This window comes from Lichenostomus cassidix, chromosome 3 (genome assembly GCF_008360975.1).
Source record: "Lichenostomus cassidix isolate B80296 chromosome 3, HeHo_3.0, whole genome shotgun sequence".
NCBI lineage: Eukaryota > Metazoa > Chordata > Aves > Passeriformes > Meliphagidae > Lichenostomus > Lichenostomus cassidix.
This window is the reverse complement of record NC_139483.1, coordinates 98,676,481-98,702,765: the sequence shown is the minus strand read 5'-3', so window position 1 is coordinate 98,702,765 and position 26,285 is coordinate 98,676,481. Positions and strand designations below refer to the sequence as shown.

General features: G+C 39.8%; 1 protein-coding gene across 3 annotated transcripts in view; it reads left to right on the top strand.

Moving 5' to 3' along the window:
* The first annotated feature begins 5,925 nt into the window (after positions 1-5,925).
* Positions 5,926-26,285, top strand: part of ROCK2 (Rho associated coiled-coil containing protein kinase 2) — a 101,820-nt gene continuing 81,460 nt past the window's right edge. For all 3 annotated transcript variants that reach the window (XM_085056862.1, XM_085056860.1, XM_085056859.1), the window contains exon 1: positions 5,926-6,083. In XM_085056862.1, coding sequence (XP_084912988.1) covers positions 5,934-6,083 — 150 coding nt within the window. In that variant the 5' untranslated portion in view covers positions 5,926-5,933. The remainder of the gene's footprint in view (positions 6,084-26,285) is intronic.

Genomic DNA, 26,285 nt, shown 5'->3' with positions numbered 1-26,285 from the left:
TGGGTTCTTGTTCTGCTAAAGAATTCTGGATCAGATCAGGATGGACATGCTGGTTCAGATTATGTCTCATCTGGGAAAATATGGGGCTTTGGCCACATTTCTTAAAAGTCCCATTCAGTATGCAGTCGGGCCCCCTTTCTAACATGTCTGATTCTCCTCAGATTTTCCATAAGGGGCCTGTTTCCCCAGTTCTGGATTTTGGGTTCCATTTTGAGAAGCTAGTGGTTAAATGTTTGATCCTAAACACAGAATAAACTATCAGAAATACTTTTGTTCTTACAGGTATGTGTTCACAGGAAGAGATCGTTACAGGCATGCAAGTGACAGGTCTGAATCAACCCTTAGTCCCCTTGTTAGAATTAAAAGGAGGAGAGACAGCTTTGAGAAGCTCTGGCCAGCACTTCCAAAGGACCAGCAGCTTTGTACTCCAGCATGTTTCCGATTTTTCACCCTTCATAATGTGTCATGTAAAGGAAGCGCTGGAGATGATGCTCACAGCAGAAAGAAGAGTGACAGAAACCCTCCTCTGCTCCAAGGTACTGTGAGGTATAAACAGCCTACTGACAGCGTAACAGTGAGGATCTCATAAATCACAGCAGCCTCTCAAATTGCTGTGACTTACACCTCTGGGCCACAGAGCCCTAAGCTTCACCTTAATGCACAAAGCGGCAAAGGAAAACTCGAGGTCACTTTGTCCTTACTCTCCAAGCTACACTTATTGCAAGTTTCCTCATGAGATGTACAGCAGAGAATCTGGCACATCATCATCACGTAAGCATTTCAATTAACCTAGATTCACAGCTTCACTTCTGTCTTCCCAATGCATCCAACTACCTTATGAACAAAAGCAATGTTAGTTAGCTGGGGAGAATTATGTAAGCAATTAAGAGCCAGGCAGAGATCAAGTCCTGCATTATCAGGACACACCCAGCCATTATGCAGCCACTTTTGTTTCACACCTCCTTTTCTTGATTATTTGGTATTTATGCTTAAGACACTGAATTTAACACAGCAACAGACAACACCAGCAAATAGTTCTTTATTTATCAGCCACAAATGCTGTTTGAAAGAGTGGGAAGTGGCTACCTGGCACACCTTCAGAGACAAAGGTATGTCCCTTCCCAGCAGAACAGTAGATACAGGCTTTACCTACAAAGCTTACCAGATGAAGACATTTTCTTTAACATTTGCTTGATTACTTTGGTTTGCATTTAATTATACAGATGGCTGAGTGGTTTTGTAATTTTATAGCTGGCCTGTGCTAGTAATTGATGTGGTAGTGTCAATCTTACTGAGGACTGGTTTGGAAATGCATAGTGTTTGAAAAGCTGCTTGTATTTAAAGCCTCTAGTTATGATGCAACAGATGCTGTACTATGAATTAAATGAAAGAATGTTAAATAATGTTGGGGTTTTTTTGTGGACTTTGCATAACTATACTATTTGTCCCCAGACAACACTGGAATCAGTAAATCAACGATGATGATTGTGGCTGACTTTGCAAGTCCTTCAAAAACATAACTTCTAGATACACAAGTTGTGTACCTTACTTCTCATCTGTTTTCATTAACCTAAAATGAAGAAAATGTTTATTTTTAATGCAGAAAAATAATTTATTAACCCTTGGGTTGATTGAACACTGGCATGTGAGAAAGGAAAATTAAACAAACAAACAAACAAACAAACAAAACACACAATAAACTTATATTCCTTTTCACTCCTATTTAATATTTATGTATCTAAAAGTAAAGAACCCCCTGTGCTAATGGCATAAATCTACATTATTTTCTGGAGGTAGAATGATGATCTTTAGCTACACCCTGCAAAATCTCAAGACCTCATTATCTAAAAAAATGACTTCTTGTCCTATTTCCATCATAACAACACTGATCCACATCAGTGCAGCATCCTGGGTGAGTGACGATAGTTGTGCACCTTTGTCTGTAGCAGTCTGACATGGTTTAATTTTGGCAGCTTTCAAATACTGTATTTCCTCAGACTATTGACAGGTGTTCTGTCCTTCTTACTCTGTTGTCACAGTTTGATTATTTGGGATAGAGTTGATTCACGTCACTAGACAGAGATAGTCCATGGTATGTCAATTCTTCTATATATCTATTCTCCCATATACAAAACACAAAAATGGAGTAGATCCACATGAGATGCTAAACCTAAATTTTAGAGACCCCAGCTATTAGTAGAATCTACTCCCATGTCAGTAGTGCTCTTACGTTCTCCTTCAAATATTTGCAGAGTGGAAGCCTAAAAAGAGGATTTGCAAAAGCCTTACTTAGCCAGCAGCAAGTGCAGAAAGCACAGCCCCTTCTCCTAAAATAGATGCATACATGGGTAGTTTTGTCTCCTTTTTCTTCTTTTGCAATAGCTAGTAGTGAAAGCATACCTGAGGTCCAAAGCAAAATCCCTCTTCTCCCTGAATAAGCTTGAGCCCTATGGAATACCCTAAATAAACAATGTGAAGCTGATAGCTTTTAACCAATAAGCCCCATTTACCAACTTCTTACAAATCTGTTCCTATAAATGTAGCCAGTTCTGAAAATGGTCAACAGCAAACTCCCTGATGCCTTGGGACACCTAAAACATATTTGGACTGTAGATATCTAAAAAGTTCAATGGCATTTCAGGAGCAGACAGAGATGAAGGGTCCAACTGTGGACTCATCTTAAAGCTGCAGCAGGCATGCTGGAAGGCTTGGACTCGGCCTTAGAAAACATGGTAAATAGCATGTGACAATTCACTGCATGGCACTTCAAAACTAGCATACACAGAGTAGGAACAGTTCTTCCTTAGATGGGCATTGCAGGAATAGGTGATACCCTGAGAGATTTATACCACTGAAGGAAGAAAAGGTAGAACTGTAAAAAGACCACAGAAGGTGGTGTTATTTTTCCTTTAGGGCATGCTAAAACAGTGTTTTTTGGAAATACTGAGCGAGGGATCTGACTTTCTGAGTACATTTTTTTTGTCACTTAGTCACTTATAACCAGCAATAAATCTTCTGCTGATGATTTTGTTGAGGATTTGTGTCATACAAAGGAATTCAGCTGACTGCTGTTGTCAATTTGTCCCTGTAACGGCGTAAAACTTGTTTAGTCAGTAGACAGATATGTCCTGAAGGGTGGAAGAACAGATCTATTGGGCAAGAATTTCAAGAAGGTACTGTTTCTACACACTTGCTTTTGAAGTCACAATCACACTTTTTTTTCTATGTAAAAAGGGCTGTTATGCTTATTTAAGAATTTCTTTGTTACCTTTGTTTAGATAACACCCTGAACAATGCCAATAAATCACATAAGCTACAGATCAGTTTTTACAAAGCTTATAGATAAGAAAAACTGAAGAAAAGCAAAGCACCTTGCCTATAGCCAAGAGGAAACCAAGAGCTTAGATCATCACATCACCTGGTGCCCAACCCCGAGCTCATTGAAGTCACCCCCAAAATTACTGTTCACAGTAACAGAACATAGCACAAGCTCCTTGTTGATCACTGGAGACACAGTCCTCACATTTGGTCTGTTGTCGAAACCTATTTTAAATCCCTTAAAAAACCCAAAACCTTTCTGTTGTGCCACTTATAAAAATTAGCCAATGAATAGGCTGTAAGTGAAGAAATCATGTTTATTTTAGGTAATTTAGAGCTTTGAACCATTGTTTTGCCAGGCTGTGCAACTTCATGATCCAGTGAGTACCCACGTATAATCCTAGTAGCAACCCGACTTGTTCTTGCACTTGCTTCTTTTAGCAACTTGCTTCTTTATCTCCAAGGAAAGTAAACTGCTTGAGGAGATTATGTGATTTTTTTGGTGGTGTTGCAGTTAAGCAGATCCTAATTTTTTTTGAAGATGAAGTAGTCCTAAGATATAAATAACCAGTGCCTCTCCCAAACAGATTTCACCAATTCCTTCAGAAAACTCACCAACTCAATGTGGTTCACTGAAAAGCGTGAGTCATAACGCCCAGTTTGACTTTTCAAAATGCTCGTGTGTGTGTGTGTTTCTGTCAGCCTTGAGGATTTTGATTCAGTGGACTGTAAAAACAGAATATAGTTATGGGCTTTGGGTTGATATTCAGAGCAGACCTTCCCTCAAATTGGGAGTTGTTTGGCACCAGGGTCCTGGCTCAGAATATCACTGAGAGTGATCTCGCTCAAAGCCATGCAAGTGACTCACATATTTACTTCTCTGAGTCCCTCTCCTCTTCCTTTAAAGTTAAAATATTGGGCCATTTTTCTGACATCAGCTCACTGACATCCAGCTATCAGCTGAAAGTCAACACAGTTGTTAACCTTTCCTCCCTGAGGTCCCTCCACCTCAGCAAATGACACTTCCACGGTCTTTGTTGTTCTGCTCTATAACATCTGCCCAGCAGCCACATCTCAGCTCTGCTGGAACCATAGTGTGGACACAACCTCACATGCCATTCCATGGAGCATCCCTCCCATCCAACTCACCACTTCCATCCCTGCAGCCAACAACTTGGGCATCAGTGACACCCTCCCTGCGGCAGCCTCTTTTGCCTGGGTCTGATAAACAGCATCCTGTCCCCTCCAAGTGCCCGCCGAGCATGGCAAAGCGGCTGTACCCACCTCCAGCACGGTACAGTATGGATGCTCATCTTCCTCAGCGCGTACCAGGGTGGCCTGCATCTTCCCCAGCACAGCTCCTCACTGCCTCCTTCTCCAGCCTACCTCTCATACATGTACGACATACACATAGGAGGGGGATGGAGTACCTCTCCTGTGACGAAAGGCTGAGAGAATTTGGATTGCTCAGCCTGGAAAAGAGAAGGCTTTGGGGTTACCTTATTGTGGCCTTTCAATACCTGAAGAGAATTTCAAGAAAAGATGGGGCAGGACTATTTTCAAAAGCATACAGTGACAAGATAAATGGGAGTGGTTTCAAATTCAAGGAGCATAAGCTTCGATTAGTTACTGGAAAAAAAATCTTTCCCAAGAGGGTGGTGAGGCACTGGAACACATTGTGGATGCCCCGTCCCTGATGTAGTACGGCCAGGATGGATGGAGCTCCAAGCAATCTGGCCTAGTGAAAGCTGTCCCTGCCCATGGCAGGAGGGTTGGAACTAGATGATCATCAAGGTCCTTTCCAACCCGAACCATTCCATGATTCTGCGACTCACGCTGTGAGCGCTGCTGCTTTATCCGAAATGCTGCTCGCACTCTTTCTCAAATATTTTTGGCTTTTTCTCCCCTGTGCTTTACGCCATGCGGGCAGAGCGAGGCCTGATATGCCACAACGCACCCAGCCCTGACTCGGGCGGCTGCCCTGCCCAGGCCCAGCGCGGCCCCCGAGCTCAGGGCTACAGCCGGGCGCTGAGGGAGCCCCGAGCAATGCGCCGCGCGCAGCGGGGCCTTGTGGGTAGGGGAGGCGGCTCTGCGCGGGGCCGGGAGCGGGAGGCCGGGCCGGGGGTGGGCGGAACGCGCAGAGAGCGGCGGGGCCGAGCCGGAGCCGGAGCGGTGAGGGGAGGCGAGGCCGGTAGGGATCGTGGCTCCCACTCCAGGAGCCGGAGAACGCTGCAGAGGGAGCCGCACTCTGAACGCGACTCCGCGGCAGCCGCTCCCGCTTCGCTCCCCGCCGCCCCCTGCCCTCGGAGCGATGTCCCGGCGGAGCGGGCAGTGAGGCGGCGGCCGCCGAGGGACGCCCTGAGCGGGGAGAGGCGGGGGCACGGCGGGAAGCGCTCCGTCCCTCCCTTCCAGCTTTCTCTCCTCCCTCTCCCCTCGCCCGGGCGGAGCAGCGGCCGTTTTCCCTCGCCCTTCATGCCCGGGCGGCGGCCACCGGCGGCGCTGCCCTCCGCTCCCGCCTCGCCGCCCCCGCCCTTCCCGGGCTCGCCGCCGCGCTAGGCCCGCCGGGCGGCCGCGCTCAGTGCCCTCCGCGGGCCCGGCACTAGGCGGGCCGGAGGATGAGCCAGCAGCCGGCGGGGAAGATGTCGGCGGCTCCCCTGGCGGCCGAGGCGCTGGAGCCGGCGGCGGGGATGCTTGAGGGCCGCCAGAGGAAGCTGGAGTCCATGATCCGCGACCCGCGCTCCCCGGTCAACGTGGAGAGCCTACTGGTGAGGGGCGGCCGCGCCCGTGGGGAGCGCTCGGCGGGGGAACAAAGGGAGCGCTGCCCTCGCCTCAGGCGGGCGGGAGGGAACGGGAAGGAAGGAAAGGGCTCCCGCGTTCTGAAAGTGCTTTCCTGGGGGAGGACGAAGTATCCTCTCCACGCCCCCGGCCGGGGCCACCGGCGGCGGGGAGGTGGCGGGAGCGGCCGTGGCCCCCGGGGCTGTGCTGGGCGAGGGGACGGGCACGGCGCTGTGAGAGGAGAGCGAGCGCTCCCCGAGTAGGTACATCTTATTTGGGGGAAAGTGAGAAATGTCCCTGGCAAGATCTTATCCGCGGAGAGGAAAGCGCCTTGTTTTCGCTCCCAGCATCGTTCGCACCGTTGGCTTTCGCGCCTCGTAATCGCAGCGTGTCTGTCCCCAAAGTACCTGCCTTTGTGTGCGCTGCCGGGCACCCACCGCTCGCCCCTGGGAAACGGCCTCGGCTGAGGCTGCCGGGTGATGTGGAAATAATTCAGGAAAAGGGGACACGCCTAAGGGAGACATGTAGCTGGGGGGTCTAGTAGGGTCACGTTTATTTTTCATTGGGGCAAATTGATTCGTCTTTCTCCTGTTTCAAATAGCATCTTTCCGTGTGAGTGTATGAAATACAATTTACTTTAGTAAGAAATCTATGCCCTCGGGAGGAAGTGTGAAAGGAGTTAGATTTCTCCATCTAAAACATCTGAACTCTGGAAAGGCAGTAAGAGCTAGATTATTATGATTATTGTTATCACTATTATTATAATTATTATCATTATTGGTATTATAATAGTATTTTAACTAAACTTTAGAGTCTTAAAATTTTATATTTCTAGTCTGTCCCAAGAATTCCAATCTGTCCCAGCTATGAGGAGCGGAGAAAGGGGGAATAAATCCTAGTCCTTCCAAGAGTTGCTCAAGACACTTACACTATATCTTTTTTTGTGCTTTCAAGTGACTCAGTTCTGTTTGGCCCAAAATACGGGAACTGACTGAACAGAATGTATGCCTGTGCTGTGTGGAGAATATAGGAATTTCCTATAACATCTGAAAAATGTTCTTCCCGAGGCTGTAGTGCTGTGTTGCTCTTCTCATAGATGTTCAGAGGCATAATGACAGCCATAGTCAATGGTGGGGAGTGGGAAACAGTGCTACATATCTGTCTGGATTCAGATAAGTTTTTGCCTAGGCCAAAGCAAAGAGAGCTGCCTCTGGGCTTCGCTCCCAGCATTTTCACTTTGGTATTTTGCTAGGAAAACTTTGACCTGTGGCCAAAAAAGAACAGTTAAAAATAGTACAGTCGTTCTGAAAAATGCATCAGGTTAATACTTAACCCCAGTAGTCTTTTTCACACTCTGATTTTATACTTAAAAGCATGATTCTTTTATTCTCTCGCCTCCCATGTCATGGACATAGATTAAATACACTAAAATATGTTTATGTTTCTGAAGAGAAATTCTAGCTACAAAATCGAGACTGGGCTGCTTGGAACTTGATTTTTTTTATTTGTTTGTTTTATATGCTAGCAATATAGACTGCTTCATGTAATGCATTGAAATAGCAAACCATGGGAGAGTGTTAGCTGGATTGTAAATGCATTTTTTTATAGTAAAGGTTATCACTGTTCTCTGCACTCTGTCTCTAAGTATTGTTTAAAAATAAGCAGCAAGTAAAATATAATGCTAGTCAATCACATTTCCTAGCTTGTGCCTTCTAGGTATCTGTGTATGGAATAATGAACTATTTATTATTCTTATTTAGGAAATTTGCAATGGATTTCCTGTAAAAGCTATTTCTTTTGGGCTCTGGTATTGTTGCTCTATGCAATTTGACATTAATTTTGCATTGGTGTGCTGCTGAGTAGTCTGAGTATGAAAGCATCACATTCATATTGAAAAATGTCCTTGTTTACTAAATAGTTCACTTTCGGTGTAAATTATCATAACTGGAAATGTGTTTTCAGTTAGAAGTAGAAATACAGCAACACAAACTAAGAGTCAGGGAAAGCATCTTAAAAAGACTAGCTGGAATGCCACTATTTCATCCTCCAAAAATAACATAACCAAAACTAAAAATGTGGAATGGAATTCAAAATGGAATTCATTTCCTTACAGTGTAAAAAGTCATAAACAGCTGCTATTCCGTATTTTGTGTGCATGCTTTATTTTTGGGAAGCCGCAAAAAGCAAAAAAGTAGCTGTTAATCTATAACACATGGTGTAAATTTGAAAGACGTGAGAAGTTGAGGTAATAAGCTGTCTTTCTCTAGATAGCAATTCCACTGTCATCAAGAGATGTTTTATTCAGTGGCTGTAAATAAAGAGACTTTCTTTGCATACCTTCCTGACCACAGGATGGCTGACCACATCCATGCATTTCTTCAGCAGGAGAATCTATGAAGCCAAATACATTGATTGATTATGTTCCTCCCATTCCCTGTTGGGGCTCAAGAGAGACTGTTAGATTTTCTAATGTGACTTTTGCTGTCTTGTGTGCCTTAACATTTGTTATTAATGCCTGTGTTGAGCATAATTATTTGTGTTTGATTAAAGCATATTTTCGAAAAAGACATGATGCATGCTCAATTCAGAGGCATTAAGAGATGGAGAACTCCTCATTTAGTTTGTCCTCACAGCTAGTTTTGAAGGCAAAATAAAAAAACCCTGAAAAACAACCAACCAACCAAAATGTGAGGCATAGTTATTACCACCCTTTTTCTGCTAAATTAAAAAATAAAAAGGAGGACTTTTTACTCGTTAGCATAGGTCAGATGCACAGCCAGCACTTGGTGGGGTTCTTTTGGTTTTGGTCTGATAAAGAGATGAAAAGAGGAATGCTAGAACTGGATACTGAGTGCTGTGATAGGTTTCAGCAAAGACATCCACAAAGTGAAGTGGTTACTGCAACCTCAAAGTGTCAGCTGAGTGTTCCTTTCCTCATTGTATCTTGTTGAAAGCCTGTTGTTAGGTTGCCTATGCTAAGATAAATAATTTTGTTACTGTCACAGCTTTCTATGGTACAATCTTACTAGTTTTGGTCATGTAACAGTTCATTAATAGTTATGAAAAGCTGTTTTCTGTATTACATTTAGGGCATACATTACATTACATATACAATTTAGGGAATACAGATTACTTTGTAAAGCTACCATATTCTTATTGTTTGCTTTTCTGCCAGTTGTGTCATCCTCTAATTTAATGAAGTGACATTTTTATGTGTACTGCATGTACACATGGATGATAGCACTTAATGGCATTTGACCTTGGGTGATCCATAAGAAACCCTTCTATAAATACATTCCTACCGAATAGTTCTGAGTTGACAGCTAAATTTAAGGAGAGCTTAACGGTTCTCAAATACATTTGGGCATTTATGATTTTGCATATAAGCTCTATCTGCAGTACGAATTGAGTTATTTTTGGTAGTATTTAATACCCGTTATCTAGGGGTGCGTTGGCAAGTGTCATCTGGTTGCTGTAAAACTAGAGCAGATGGGTCACTGTAGGCTGTGTAAAACTAATCCAGACCTCCACTTCCTTGCCATGTGTAATTGTATCACTTCAGCACATACTGAACTCAACTTTTGAGTTGTGGTGATAAACAGCCCTGGTAAATCTTACCATCGTCCTCCCTGCAGTGGTGTGCCTGGGCTGGAGCTGCTCGAGTGCGGTTGTCTGGAGAAAGGCACTGGTGTCTGCCCTGGGACTCATTCATTCAATGCAAGCCTCAGGATTTTAGCACTAAGCTTGAAGTTTGATGTTACACTGGAGGTGTAAAACGTTGAGTATATTCTGCCTGCTTTGCTATGGTTGTGTCAGCCTTTGAAAGAAGGAGCTCTTAAAACTGTTAATTAGGCAGTGCAGCAGTGAAATCGTGAGCACAGTTCTGGGCTGTGGTGGAATGCAAGCATGGTGGACTGAGAAACGGAGAGATGATTAGCAGGGAAGTTCTCAAGTGTCTCACAAAACACATGCCTTAAAACCTGAAAAACCCAAACCCACAAACCAAAACTGAACTAATTGCCATTTATTTCTTTGTTAAATAAAACTGACAGGTAAACTGTGTGTTTACACTAGTTTGAACATGAATAGATGTTCATCTACGTGGATCGTCGCCATCGAGACCCTGGAATTTTACTCTTAATGACAAGTGGGTTGCAGACACAGCTGTGACTCCTATGCTTTCAATAGGTGCATCTGTCCATAACGATCTCATCAATTGAGTAGGTGCCAACCTCATAGCAATAGTGTTAATTGAGCAGATCGCTAGGCTGAGCTCTGTTAATTCAGGGTCTCCAGGTTATCATGGTTGATACAATGTATCCATTTGCAGGATTTTTTTAGCCTTCGGAAGTTTCTAAGTATTTCATATTTAATATGAAAGTTGTTTCACTTTCCTGCATTTATGCCACACATAATTTTGAATCAGCAAGAGCAATCTGTTGTGTTAATTTGAGCCAGCATCTCTGCAGGGAAGAGATGCAAATGTAGTAGCAGTTAGCAGGATCTGATCTAAAATTCATTGCCCACTAAGTAATCAGAAGGCCAGATGATTCTCTGTTCTTGAAAAATAATATTTTCTTGTTTGTTACATTTCTTTTGCTTTTATTTCTCTCTTAGTTTCTAACTTTCTATAAATGTTCTATTTTTGATCTGTAATTTTAGAGCATCTACTGCAGAGTTGAAAAAGAGGATCTTTAAGGAAACAGAATTGTCTTTTGTTCATTGCTCCCCTCTGGATTTATATATAGGAGTATAGTGAGCTGGAAAAGATAGTTCTATTTTTCTGACAGTTTTACCTGTTTTTATCTTCTGTCTTATTCAATACTGGGATTAAAGTGTTTCACTTCTGGTTAAAAAAAGCAAAAAGAACATTTTTCTCAGCTTAAGTCCTTTTACTGCCACACGAGATGCATGCAGATTTTGTGTGTGTGTATTGCCAGTAGGAATGTTCCCTCCCAATATTTGATCTGTGTTGATCAGCTTGCAGAGTGTGCCATTAGTATCCATTGATTGTTCAATCTTTGTAACGACTTAAGAGAAACAAAAATACACCTACACTCTCTAATTAGCTGTGTTTTCTTCTGCTTTATATGTGCAGGAATAAAAATTCAGGAACTGTTCACTTTTCTAATTATTAGTAGTCTCAGTTTCAGTTGGAATGTGTGCAATGCTCATTAGAACCTGTTTTATTAAAGTAAGTTTTCAATTCTAACTAATGGCAGAGCAATGCCAAAGCATTTGGCTCTTTGTCTAGTAATGCAATCCATAACAAAAGCTGTCTAATTTAAAAAGAAAGAAAAGTTCTACCTCAGTAGCCAATCTCCACAGCTATCAGTTAATGATTTCTTGCCAATGTTTGATCTACAAAATATGACTGGAATTGTATCAGTGTCACAGAGGAGCTGACTTTGGATTTTAAAGATGAAAGTGATTGAAATTTGGTACTAGAGTTTTACATAACGAAATATATAAAAAAATAAAATCTCTGTATTTTTATAACCTATAAGCATGGGGGGTTTTGGGAGGAAGAATGCTATATTGTGTCCAACATTTCTTCTAAACTGTTACACTGAAAAGTAGAGGATGTTTCTGGTAACAAATTTATTTAAAATACTTTTTCTCTTTGTACATCCCATTGGTTAAGAACAAGAATACTATGTTTATACTGGCAGACTTGGCTAGTAATAAACTTATTTTAATGAGCTGTTCGCAGTGTAAACACAAAGTTGAATGTAGTGCTCAGTTCCCAAGCCATACCTACTGTGTGTGAAGCTTCTGCTGCTGCAGCAGTGCAATGTCCACTCAACCCTGTGTTGCCAGGAGAGCACCTGCACCTGGCCATGCAGCAGCTGCCTTAGTGCAGTTGAAGTGTCATGTGCATCCTTCATTGGAAATGTTATATTCATTTCCTGCTAACAGAGTTTTAAGATGCTATGCTTAAACCAGTGATTGGGCCCCTAGTTTCAGAGTGGTTGGATTATTTGGAAGATTGTGATTCTATGAATTTTGTCCAGATTTCACTAAGTTGGATAGTCTCTGTCTGTAACAGGTGCTTTATGTGGCAGGGACTTAGCTTTTTCTCTGTGTTCATCTGCTATAGTTATTGAGAGAGGGGTCTTTCTTTGTCTGTGAAGTATCATGGAGTTTAGTTGTTGGATGGACACAGATTTCTTCACTGTCATGTGAAACATGCCTCCTGTTCAGTCTCTGCTTCATTTGTTGTAGGGTACGGAAGGTGATAGACACAAGAAGAAAAACAATCTGGGTGCCACATACAGTGGGTTTTTAAATATGCTTGTCTTCCATTAATTTTATTTCATGTTAGAATGACTTACGTAAGTCAAATCTTTTGCAAAAAGTAACCAAACACGTATTTTGTTTTCAGTATGCCCAGATGGATAGTAATGAGTTATGAAGTTAGAGCAGCATTGTTACATTAATTCCATAGTCATTTCATCATTCATTTTTGTTAGGATAGTGTCATTCAGATGGTACAGGCAGAGAATAGAAAGAATGGTGTGCAGGGGGGTCTGAACCCTAATCTACTGCTATGACGTTATGGCTTCAGACAAATCTTTCTTAATTTCCAACTATATGAAATGGAGATGATGCAGCTTTATTTTTAACATGTACTGGAGAATAATTTAATATTTAGAATGGACTTAGATGATTAAAAAAGGTGATCACAAGTAGCTATGCCCAGTTTAATTCTGCACCTTGAGGATTCAGGTAACCAAGTGATTGCTTTATTACCTTTCGACTGTTATAAATCATGGCAAACGATTTTATTAGTCTGTATTTAAAGTATAGAATTACAGAATCCTACATAAAGCAAGATAAAGATTGGGTGACTCATCCAAACACAAGAAATTTCTTGTACTTTTCTTCAGGAGGAAATGAGGAGGAGGTCACATACAGGCATGAAAGTAGGTTTGAACTATGAAAAAAGAAAAGTTAAGCTTTAGCAGATACTCTGATCTTTTTTTAAACTCAAAATACATAATGTTGACTGTTACTGTTACCAGATAAATAAATAACTAGAAGAAAAAATGCTGGAGTTCCACACTTTCTTCCAAATGCTTTTTAAAGTTTAACTAAAATCTTGATTACTATTTAAAGGCTGTAATACATCATTGTTCTTTGTCCATGTCACTGCTGTTACAGATAGTAATCCAAAGTCTGTGGCTTAATTGTTGATTAAATATCAAACATTGCTCTCTCAACAGCATAGATTTACTCTAGTATGGAATATACTGAGAGAAGGATCTTTGGGTATTCTTTGGAAATGACTTTTCATTGAATGAGCTCTGAATTTGGAAAACTTAATCTGCTTCTGTTTGTTGCTACTGTACAACTTGATTGACCCTCTTTATTTTTCTTGTGTTCGAATTGAGGAGTGCTCCATTGATAAATACACAATAGCGTGCGTGGCATACTTTCAAAGAGGTTGTGCTCTCAAAACAGTAATAGCACAGGTTTTGGTTGAGGGGTATACAAATGTTTGGCTTGCCTGTACTATGAAAATGCTCTAGTTCATTCAGAAAATAGTTTTGAACTGGTTTTCCTTGTGGATTCTGAAACTGGTTTTTTCTAGTTTGTTTTTGGTTTAGTGCTCATTATGTTAAGTGCAAGATTAGGGAGACGAGCCTTGTCATTTGTTGCATGTTTAGGACACAGATTTTTATTTGTAAATGACTTCTAGCACCATCTGCTATATAGGGAATGCTATATTATGACAGTCTTCTAGAATGTACAGCTAAAGTCATTGGGAACAAGCTGCAGGAAATAGATAGAAGATCTTAGGGAGTTAGTTAGTTATTGGTTCCACCCCTTCTTACACAATTTTATAACTATGTTTGACTTCTGAGTTATAGTGGGGTTTTTTTGGCAAATTTTTAATCTTTCGTGATAGAACAACTGTAAAGTCTCTCAGTCTTTAGACTAAAGTCTAAAGAATAGAATTCCTTCTAGTAGTTAAAAAAAATGGAGAAGAGCAGGAAATAATACCATGTTGGAAGCTGTTGGTTTAGTGAGTAATGAAAGCCTTTCTAATGCCAGGGGTATGCATGCATGATTTGTTGCCTTTAGTGTGCATCTCAGGACCTCCTCCTCCAACAGTAAAAGTCAGTCCACTTAGGCATTAAGCCATAGTTTTTATTTCTTGGCCTGTTCAATTTAATGATCTTTTTAGGGTGTATAAACCTGGATTATAAAATACCCCCCTCCCCCTTTCTTTATGTTCTTTCATGTAAAAAGTGACTGAGAACAACTACTTGAATTACTCATCTGGCAAGGAGGTACTGACAGTTTACTATTGTTTTGCAGCTGCTGCTTTTAATTTAAACATTATTCTATGTTAAATTTTTTTCAGTGTGAGCACAAAAAAGTAATTCTGTTAAATTTACGACTTGTATCCATGCTTATATTACAAGCACCTGAACTGAGCTATCGTTCTGATAGGCTGCATTAAAAAAAAAATTATATTACTAAATTGTTTTGCGAAGCCACGGGTTTTAAGTCTCTTTCAGGTTCATTGTTCAGTTTTACTATGAATAAATTAGCTTAGTTATATGGAATGTACTTCTCTTTTATTGTTTTTTAAAGTTATTTTCCTTTTCCGCACACATCGTCTTTCTAGAACTGAAGGATTTGTCTTGATTCTGCAAATGTAGCGTTATTGCCAGTGAGGGTGGGAAGCAGCAGAGCTCAGTTGTCAAAATTCTGCTGCTAAAACCTGAATGTAACAGCAAATAACACTGTTTTGTATGCATGTAGTGTTCTGTGTCAGGAATATTTTAGGCTTGAATTAGAAGGTAAATAATAAATACACGAATGTAAGCTACCTCTCCTGGAAAAAGTACTATGCTGGCAATTCCTTTTAATCATAGGCATCCAGCTAGTTCTCTGTTTTAAAAATGATTTCGATTAGGATTATGAAGAAAATCTCTAAATATGGATGCTATGATGAAGAGTGGTTCATGTGCGTAGAAGCCTGAAACAGTAGCACCATGAGGTATGAATCACTTCATCTATTTTAATGGTTGGCTGCCTCTGAAGAAAGGCAATTTAGGTGTAAAAATAAACTATTTCAGTGCTCTCATTTTTTTTAGAAGAAATACCAGTATTTGTTCCCACATGTGCTTTGCAGCATTTCTCAAGTGCCAGAGGTCCCAAATATCCCCCCTCTACCTGTGAAAACATCTTTGGCAAATTTTGAAAGATATAAAATGGAAAATGTAACTTTAAAAATTTTGTAAGGTATGATATTGTTCATTATTAAGCTTCTAGATTTATTTTATATTATTCTACTGCAGGACTTCACCAAATCAGAAAATCAAAGGCAGTATTGACTCCAACTGTAGAGTTTTATGTTTTCTACGTAGGATGGGCTGTTTTGCTTATCCTGTATTACTGAAAGTATGTTTGGAATAGGTTGGGTAAAAGTATGTATGGTAATGTGGTATTCATGTTTATGAGGGAAGATGTGCAGTGTGTCTTAAAGACAGATGGGAATTAATAAAATTGCAGTATACTTGCAATCCAAACATTTTTTATTAAATCAAAACCATGTAAATATACACTGAAGTTATTTCTGTTTATCAGCGTGTTACATCAAATGGATGCAGAATGTCAGAGGTGAGAGGAATGGCTGTTTTGCCTTTTTTGGAGTATACAGGAAGCATGACTCAATAAAAGTCTTAGACACGTTTTATTCCAAGGTAGAACTTTGTAGTTGTATTTTGATTTCAAGCTAAATTTCTAGAGCATAACTACCAGAAGATGCTGCCATGTAATTGGACCCCTTTCTTGGCACATGGGAATTGTTCTTGTGTTTATATACAGACTGATTCCACAGTTGTGGAATTTATATTGGTTTTACCAAATCATGCCATCATGCCTTGATTTTTTTTCTCATGTGTGAAATCTTAGCACTGTTGGGTCAGTTGTCCTGTAAAATGGAAGTGGGGGAGAAACAAATGTGCTTGAATCTAATATCATAGTGCCACTGGCGCTGAAAGTGCATATGGATCATGAGAGAAGCATAACATTTTTTCTTCCTTGTGTTGGATTACATGTAAAAAAGTAATGAAAATGTCATTATTGTAAAATATCACTGTAGTCTATGAGTTTGTATCTAACAACAGTAACCCAGACTGTGTCAGGGTTCTGCTCTGTAGCTGGTGTAGTATTGCCCTGTCCCCACGGGGAAGTTCCTTGCCCAAGGTTGTCCGAAAGCATTGCCCTGGTTACAGAGAGGGGAGTGGAGGCCTCACACAGGGGTTCAGGTGCTGCTGTTGTTTCACAAAAGGATTCACAGAATACCCTTTCAACTCAGAATATTCTGTGAATCCTTCTGTGAATCTGTGATTTAAGTCAAAAGCAGCAGAATAATCAGCAATTTAGGCTTAAAATGAACCTTGACAGTGCTCAGGGTGAATTATGGTTTCCAAGGCCACATCTGTAGCAGCACCAATTATCTCTTGTAAATCCTGACTTATTTCTGAAAATACTGGTTTTTGAGTAAGTGAATGTAGTCCTATTCAAGAATAAATTTTTTGTATGTTTGAACTCCCTTTCACAGTGAGGTGTATGTAGCTAGTTGTATGCACATGTAGGGTAATAAGGAATGACAAGAAACTTGAATCGTTCAGGACACAACTTTGGAATGGCCTGAAACACCAGCATCATGCTGTTAACTACTTGATGTGCAGTAAAGCTGTTAAACTGTTTTTTGTTGATTCAAGGACTTTGTACCCCCAGATTTAAATTCTGCTTCAGTAGGGAGCTAGTAGTGATCTTTACTTGCTGTTGGGTAGTGCCTTGCTGTTGTTGCTGTCCTGTGTCTGGTTAGGTCACAGTTGTGTGCTCTCCACCTGTATATATTCACATGGGATGTGTGCAGAAATACTCTTACAAGAGACCTGTATAAGTTGTTTTCTTCCCCACAACTGTTAAACAAGTGCATACAGTTCTGACCTTAGTGATCTTGATGCACAAGTTGTTTCTTCAAATGTGAAAAATGTGATTCCTTGAGGAAGCAGCTGATGCAGATGGCTCTTGTGGGGATTATTCTGCTCAGGTCTTATGCAAATATTTTCTTGTCTTTCCATATAGGAATCACTTGCTGCCAAAGCTGAAGGAAAATTTAGGAAACATTGAGTTACTGTCTGTGGGAGTTTTTTCCACTTATAAAACCATGAGGAATTTGAAATCTATTTTCTATTTTGCTTTGTTTTCCCAAGTAATTTAGGATATTCATTTAGCCCTGAATTTCTTGCCATATTTTTATTTAGCAGTGGTGTGGCTTTTTAATTCTCTGTATTCCAAAGATGTATTTGCACAAAAAAAGGAAGGTGATTGTGGTGGAATAAACACAAGCTAAAAAAACTGAAAAACATTCTTCTATTTTGAAATTTTTTGGTACTATAATCTTAGCTGCTGTTTTTAATATCAGTTTGTAAACAAATTCTGATAGAATTTTAATTTAACTGTCTCATTGAAGGCAGTGCTGCATATCTTCTGTTAAATGACAAGATGATAAGACAGGATTTCATTGCCTGCATATATGAAGATAATACCACTACCTTGCAGAAATACTATCGATTGGAAAGAATATTTTATATCTGGCTCAAGTTTTACAGTGCCCCGGAGCCTTTCCTTCCTTAACTTTACCTTGAAAAGACTGTGAAATAGCCCTACTATTCTGAAGATGCAAGTTATTTCACTATTACATTGAGACCGCACTTCCTCAGGATGTGGATTCCTTTGTGAAGATCTCTATCAGCCAAAGACGTTAGAATAGGTAGGGGGATGAGGGAAGCCTAAACATGCTGTAGGATGCTGTATCTGTTTCTGAATTGCTTCTAGAAGCAGAAAAAGATGAGATTTTGCAGACATGAATTTAGTAAATAGGTGAGTACAGTGCTTGGATCAGACAACTCTGGTTTGCAGTGTGAAAGTAAATGCAGCACTAATTAAGACAAACCTAAATATTCTCAGGTAGTCTATAATGCTCTGAAGGAAGACACAGCAGAGAGGGTGGCCCTTGTATTTTGGAAAAGGTGGGCACAGAAGAGGACAGATGTGTTCTCAGTTTGATGTGTGTGCAATAATTATTGTTAATGGCGGCAACTTCACTTTTCTGCTTACAACTAGCAAATTTAGAAGAGAAATAGATGTGGTCTATTTTTGTGGTCTTGATAATTGGAATAAGGTTTTCTGGATTATTCTGTAGTCTAGACTTTTTTTTTTTAATATATGTATATTTTTGTATTTATTTAAGGGCTTCGTTAAGGGTACTACCAATCAAATTTTTATGTATTTAACAAAAATACATCTATCTTGGAAGAATTTGTAAATGAACCAATGAAATTGTACGGTGTTGGATGAAGATACCAAGCAGCTTTTAATATTTAAAAAAAATACATGTTCAGAAATCTGAAGAACAGAGAAGTTTTTCAGTATGAGAAGCTGAGCCTCAGTGGTCTCAGAAACTTTAACCTGTGTCTTTCTCCTTTAATAGTTGTATGAATCCATTTAAAAACAAATGGCTAACAGGGTTTCACAAATAGTTTCACTATCAGTTAAAGCAGGAGCTCCACCTACTTCCCTGGGACACCACCTTGGTGGTGACACAGTATTTGTGTTGCTGTGTTGTGAATTGCCTTTAATACCTGACCTGGGTTAAAACTAGCCTGAATAATTTTCTCAGTTAATCCTGGCAGATTTGCAGAACAATCTCCAGCTATGTCAACGAGGACAAGTGCTGGATTCTGTGCCTGGGATGGGGCAATCCCCATTGTGTGTACAGGCTGTGGAAAGGGACCTGTGGGTCCTGGTCGATGGCAAATTGAACACGAGTCAGCAGTGCCCTGGCAGCCAGGAGGGCCAGCCCTGTCCTGGGGGCATCAGGCACAGCATGGCCAGCTGGGCAAGGGAGGGGATTGTCCTGCTCTGCTCTGACCTGGGGCAGCCTCACCTCCAGTGCTGGGAGCAGCTTTGGGTGTCACAATATAAGAAGGATAGAAAATTATGTGTGTCCAAAGCAGGGCAATGACGATGGTGAAGGGCCTTGAGGGCAAGCTGTGTGAGAAGTGACTGAGGTCACTTGGTCTGTTCAGCCTGGAGAAGAGGAAATGGAGGCGACACCTCATTGCAGTTACAACTTCCTCGTCAGTGGAAGAGGAGGGGTGGACACCTATCTTTTCACTCTCACATCGAGTGACAGGACTTGAGGAAACAGTATGAAGATGAGTCAGGGGAGGTTTAGGTTGCATATCAGGAAGAGGTTTTTCACCCAGAGGTTGGCTGGGCACTGGAACAGGCTCCCCAGGGAAGTGGTCACAGTACCAGCCTGACAGAGCTCAAGAAACATTTGAACAATGCTCTCAGGCACATGGTGGGTTTCTTGGGGTATCCTGTGCAGGACCAGGAGTTGGACTCAATGATCCTTGTGGGTCTCTTCCAACTGAGCATATTCTATGATTCTATGAACTATCACAATAACAAAAAAATCTCCAAACAACCCACAATCCTGAACCCATCCAAAGCAAACTAAAAAATCCACAGCATATCTCTTTTTTTCAAAGAAGTGGGTTCCAAATGGCTGCTGTGTTTATTGATTAAAATACGCAGCCTACTTGTTCTGAATGCAGGCCATCATCTGTGTTCCCTACCAAAGTGTTGGTAATGCAACTTTGTAGAGAGTGTGAGGCCAAGAAAAAAAATTGGTATACTGCTGTGCAAATACTGTAGCTACTTTCAGATTGCAGAGAACTTCAGCTAGAATATGCTAATATAAATTTAGGAGAAAAGAGAATGAGAATAGAAGAATGAAATAAATTCTGCTATCACATTCAGGGGTAATATCATACTGTCTTACAAGTCTGTGTACTGAGAAAATTGTAGAAATTGGAAAGGGTTTCTTTTCCAAAAAAGTAGTAAAAAGTCGATTCCTGTCAGTACTTGCCTGTGTTTGAATTTAGGTAGCTTAAATGGGTTTTTTTGTGTTTTAGTCTATTGCTTTAATCTGTTCTTTTAGGAAAAAGCAGGATTCTGTGAGTAAACACGCTTGTTTTAAAGATAAATACTGGCTCATATTTTCTTCTGGAGATAGTGGAATCCATCAACATAAGAGATGCCAAAATTACTAATTTCAGTTGCTAGCTGCCAGTGATTAGTTAAAAGTTGTTCTTAGTGCCATGTTATTATTTCTCCATCTCCAATATGTAGATTCTGTTACACTGGCACAAAGCAGACTGATACCACTGCAGCCTGCTTTGGTATCTGACTGGATTAAATTATATAAATAGTAATTTGACCTTATACTTAGGAAGTGTTTTCTGATTTCATACTCTTACATCAGGACAACATCATCAACTATATCAGTAGTGTTAGCATTGAGACAAGGTTGTTTAAAGAAAAAAGATTTTACTTCTAGGTGTTTGGTGGAGAGATGGGTATATTTATAATAGATAAAATTATTCTGAAGGTTCCACAGAAAACAAATGTTTAATTTTACAGTTGGTAAAAGAAAGAAGCATTTTTAATGATGAGAACCATTTACAAATTAAGAAAATAGCTGATTACTGATGTCTCATTTTTAGTATTGATTACAAAAGTCTTTGGGAATCATGGAACAGTTTGACTTGTAAGGGACTTTTAAAATCATGTAGTTCCACCCCACCTGCCATGGGTAGGGACATTGTCCTCTAAACCAGATTGGTCAAAGCTCCATCCAAACTGACCTTGAACTTTTCCAGAGACAAGGCGTCCACAACCTCTCTGGACAACCTGAATCGGTGTCTCAACACCCTCACTGTAAAGAATTTCTCCATATGTCCATTATAAATCTACTATCTTTGAGCTCAAAAATGTTACCCCTTGTCCTGTCACTACAGGTGCTGCTAAAAGGTCTCTTAGTCTTTCCAGTTAACCCCCTTTAAGTATTAAAAGGTCACAGTAAGTTCTTCCTGAAGCCTCTTCTTGATTCTGAACAACACCAATTTTCTCAGTCATTCCTTATGGGAGAAGTGATCCATGCCTCTGATCATCTTTGCGCCCTTTCTCTGGATCAGCTCCAGCAGGTCCATGTCCTTGCTGTGCTGGGACCCCAGAGCTGATGCAGCACTGCAGCTGGGGTCTCACCAGGGCAGAGCAGAGGGGCAGAACCTCCTCCCTCACCTGCTGCCCACACTGCTTTGGATGCAGCCCAGGGCACATTTGGCTTTCTGGGCTGCAAGGGCACATGGCTGGCTCATGTCCAGCCTCTCACCCACAGCATCCCAAAGTTCTTCTGCTCTCAATTCCTTCATCTCCCAGCCTGTCTTGACAGTGGGGTTTGTCCCAGCCCACGTGCATGACTTGGCACTTGGCCTTGCTGAACTTCATAAGGTTCTCATGAAGAAGCAGGCCAATAGTTTACTTCAGTAACTGGAATTGGTATTCTTGTTTTTTTTGCCTGAAAATTTTAGAAAACTATGTCAAACACAATTTATGGAGAGAATAGCCACTTGTGGTGTCACCGCAGTCAGTTCTACATTCAATTTGTTTCCTATTTGTAGCCTGATATGAAGCAATTCAGAGCCCTGTTTTGGTAACAAAACAAATGGAGGGTGGTACAAAAAAATTTTTTTTTATCGTTAAGAGTGCAGGAGCTATGACAGGATGAATTTCTGTAGATACTGGATCTCCTGGTCAGAGAAGCTAGAGGAAATTTTCTTTCAGAGAAGTGGGAGTCCTAGGGAATAGCATTAGGCAGTTATTTTCATACAATTTCCTTTTTTTGACAATGCTAATGTCAAAAATTAAAAATCTGTATTGTTACACTTGTTCACATCTTTACAAAATGTGAATATATTGTCTGTTCCCCCCAAAAAAATTTGCTCACATTTTTCTCTCATAGTGGGAAACTTCTTTGGCTGTTTGAATGTTTTTCTCCTAGATAAACAAATTAGATAGCCAGACATGGATTTTTTAAATTATTACTTGACAAATCATGAAAGTGAAATGGATCCTAGAGAGATGGATTCCTGAAAGTCTTTTGAAAGACACTTTGGGGTAGGGGGAGTGTTTTCTAGAAATATTATTAGAGTGCATTTTTGCAAGCCCTTACATGCGTGTTTAGCTTACAACATTTTAGTAAATACCGTTAAGTGGGTAGGACTACTTCTAGGCCCAGAATTAGACATAAGGTTGTTTCAGTCCAACAACCAGGGTGGTTGTTGCCAGGACTGTTTAATTTTTCCTTGTCATCTCTTTGATATGTAAGATACTTGTTGTACCCACTTTGTTCTAATCTCTCTTCTCATCTTAGAGCAACACGGAGCCATTTCAGTTGAGGCTAACAAACAAAGTCTATTTCCTAATAAAAATATGCTCTGTTTAAGTGTATGCCTGAAATCTAAGAGCTAATGTTTGAATGTGTGTTCTGTTAGCGTGTAGTTCTGTGAACTTAGTCATTACTGCTTTGAAGCCAAACAGTTTACTTGATGTGAAATTTAGTAATGCGTTCACTAATTCAGTAATACATTCAACTTATTTCCGTGGAATTCCACCCCTTCTTTCTCAGGTATTTCATTGTGTTTTTGGAGTAAATTTTGTGTGCTTTATGGAGGAATAATTGGAGGAAGAGGAAAGGGCAGATGTCCTAGCCCCAGTGATGATTTTATTTTTTTCAGACTCCAGATTTTTTTTTTTTTGTTACTAGAATATCCAGGTGAAACTTGAAGTTTAACTGGAATATTTGCAACTGTGCCACTGCAATGAAAATCACAGAATTAAAATTATTGATTTTTCACATCTTTAAATATGAACAGGTTGATAGAATCTTTTTATTATTTTTCTAAAAGACAATGTCTAACAAACATTGAACTTTTTCCATGGTTCTGTCAGCTTTTCTTTGAGATCATTGGTAGGAGTCTACAATGTTTCTTGTTGCATGTATATGTATGTGTACTTGGAAGACAGTATTTCTTAAAAATCCTGAAAGTGAGTTTTGGCCAGGGATTTGTTTCATGTGCCTTACTTGAGTAGTTAAAAAAATGTGTTTCTCTTCATTTCTGCTATGATTGTTTAAGTGTTTGTTTTCTGAGTTTTCAACCCTTTTGACAAACATGAATATGTAATACTGGAAATAAGTATTTTTCAGTATTTTTAGTGAGGAAATACATATACTATCTGTCCTTTCTGTCCTCTGTTTCAGTAAGTTTAATCAGATGATACGGGCTGACAGATGTTTTCTTGTGTTCATCTTATTTTGCCAAGCATTTAGTGAAATTTACTTTGATTTTACACACAATATATATTTTTGCTTATCTTGGTACAAGCTGCACTACTTTTACTAGGCTCGTCTTTGAAAAGCAGTTTCAACCCAAACTGTCCAGAAAAAAAAAATATCCAGATACATATCTATAAAATATATATATAAATATATAATATATATAAAATATATATAATATAATATAATACATATAAGATATATATATATCCAGATACCATATTTTTCTCCCCTTTTTCTCCAAATGCACATATACCATCTTAAAAAAAAAATGTATTTCAAAATTTTGGGATAAATTGTAGTATTTCCTAACCACTAATTTTATAAGTGATTGTGATAACTGCTAACCTCTTTATTGTTTGTAGGAGAAAAATTCTGAAACAAACGTCAAATGTTGTTGAAAGGACACACTTCAGTGTTATGAAATGCCTTTAAAAAATGAGTTTGATGTAAATGAAGAAAACTGCAGTCTGTCTCAGACCTGTGGCACTGGCTGTCTCCAGAGCTACAAGCTCTTGTTGCATTTAGAGTTTGGGGAATAATATCCACTTTCCCCTAAGTTGTTAGGCTGGCTTCCTCTACTGTGATACTTGGAGACAAATCCTGTAGGAAAAATGTAACATCTGACTAGGAAAGCCAGCTGGTGCTGAAAAAGATGGCAAGCTTTTCTGTGGTCCTTAATTCTGTGGAATTTCATTGCCTAGTTTTGTAACCTGTCTCTCAGAATTTTAGGCTTCCAGACAGAGGTGATAAAACTCATCTCTGTTTTGCAAAGCGTCTTTGCTCAAGAGGAACATAATGATACATCACAGTCTTCAGGTGGGAGATTTCACTGGTGTGGTGATATTGTAAGGGCCACTTGATGAACTTGATGTTCCTTGAGGAATGCTGAGATCAATTTGCAAAGTCTAAATCTACTACAGGAGCCAAAGGCAAATATATTGAGACAGCTGGTTTGGCTGTGGAGCAACACTGCAGTGTTTGGTACAGCAGGACTAGGCTCTAGAAATGTTCATATCCATAAAATTGTATGGCAGTACTCCAGCAAGATTTAAGATAAGTGAATAAGTAAGGCTTATCTGCCATAAGGGATAGGAAGTTGAAGAGGAAAAACGTTGTTCAGATTTTTGCAAGGTGGATTGTTGTTTTTTTTAAGAGTAGGGAGGAAAGAGATTTTCAAGTTGACAGTGCGGATACATGAAACTCGGGATAAACATTCTTTCAAACTACTTGATATAAATCCAAACAACACTTTTATGAGCGAGGTCATGACCATTGTCTGAAATAGAACAAGAAAGGAAAATTACTTGAAGAGGTGAAGTGATGTTACTGTTTCTCTGTAGAGGACAATTGTTTGTGATTAATCTTTTCCCAAAATACATACTTTTTGATACAGCTCTGTGTGTTTACAGCTGTAGAGGACCCTTGTGCAGTATGTTAATATGATTTTCTTTCAAATGATCTTCTACCTTTTCACTGTCTCTAAAGTTATAGTTTTATTTCCTGAGCAAAAGAAGGTACTATTTGCATGTGTGAAGAGTTATATATATAATTGTATAAACAGTCACTGTTCTGATATTTTGACTTTCTTTTTATGTTTGGGAGGAAGTGAAAAATTAATTTACTGGATTGCTCTAAAATATGTAGGGAGTGTTTTGTTCTTGAGACATCTATCTGTCCGTTTGGATGTGAAGTGTAATTTAGTGAAATAGAAAGCATTTTCTGTGGATAAACTAATAGCTATTGGTAGTATGCTTAGCATATTTTTCTTACAGAATTATGGAAGTATTTTCCATTCTCAAAATAGACTGATTAGTATGCCAAGAAGCAGTCAGTTTTAAGGATTCAATACATCTTCTTTTCAAATGAAGTGGTATTGGTAGAATAAAAGAAACATTCTTTACAGTTTTTTGTTGTTTTATTGGTGTTTTTTCTCAGTTTTTCAGGTATGAACGAAATGACATTTTCTCAGGAGTAATGCCCCATGCATGGGACTAATCTGCCTTGGTTGCTATATTCTTTCTGCCATCTTTCCACTGATTATTTTACTTCTCTGACCCTGCAGTGAGCAGGTTTAAGGAGCTAAATGGCCAAAAATGAAAACAGCAGACAACCTGTCTAGTTTAGCTCCCTAAACTGGCTTGCTCAGGGTGAGAAAGACATCTCTGCTGAGGCGAAGGAGGGGTGGGGATTTTTGTTTAGGGGATAGGGAGGCTGGTTTAGACTGTCCTGGAACTTCATCCTCAGACCTTGAATAGATCACTTCTGTATGCAAACATATGCTGCTTGACTGGTTAATCTACAACCCTGAAAATTACTGTGGGTTGCTGTAATTTATTTACTCATTGTTAGGTGTCTGCAACACACACAGCTTTGGAAGCAAATGTAAGTGTTAACCTGCTTTCGAAGTTTGTTTTGAGAAGACTTGGGTGGAGTAAGTTCTTGAGACATCCATCCTGACTGCTGTGGACATCACTGATAGCATAGGCTCGAGCTTCTTTGTGGTTTTTATTCAACTGGGGCAAATGAAAAGAAACAAGCTTAGAAAGGTTTTTTTTACACTTGCCCTGGATACAGCATGTATATTAGAATGCCATATAATGACAATTATTTTGTATAAAAATTATCAGTATTGGTCACTCTTAAAGAAAATACTAGCTGTTCAGTAATTCCATCTCAGAATCCCTCCCCAAAGAGCTATTTTTGATCCCTTTTCTTCAGTGAATTGAAACAGCAATTACCAACATGTTTTACAGTTTCAACATTTCAACACTTATTATTTGTGGAAGTCCTTCAGGCTTTGTTAGCAAATGTAGCAAAAGATGGAGCAAATAACTACTTCATAATGTATTCCAAAGTTCACTCACTACAACCAGGCTTTTTCTGATTTCACATTTAAGACAATCCTGTTTAA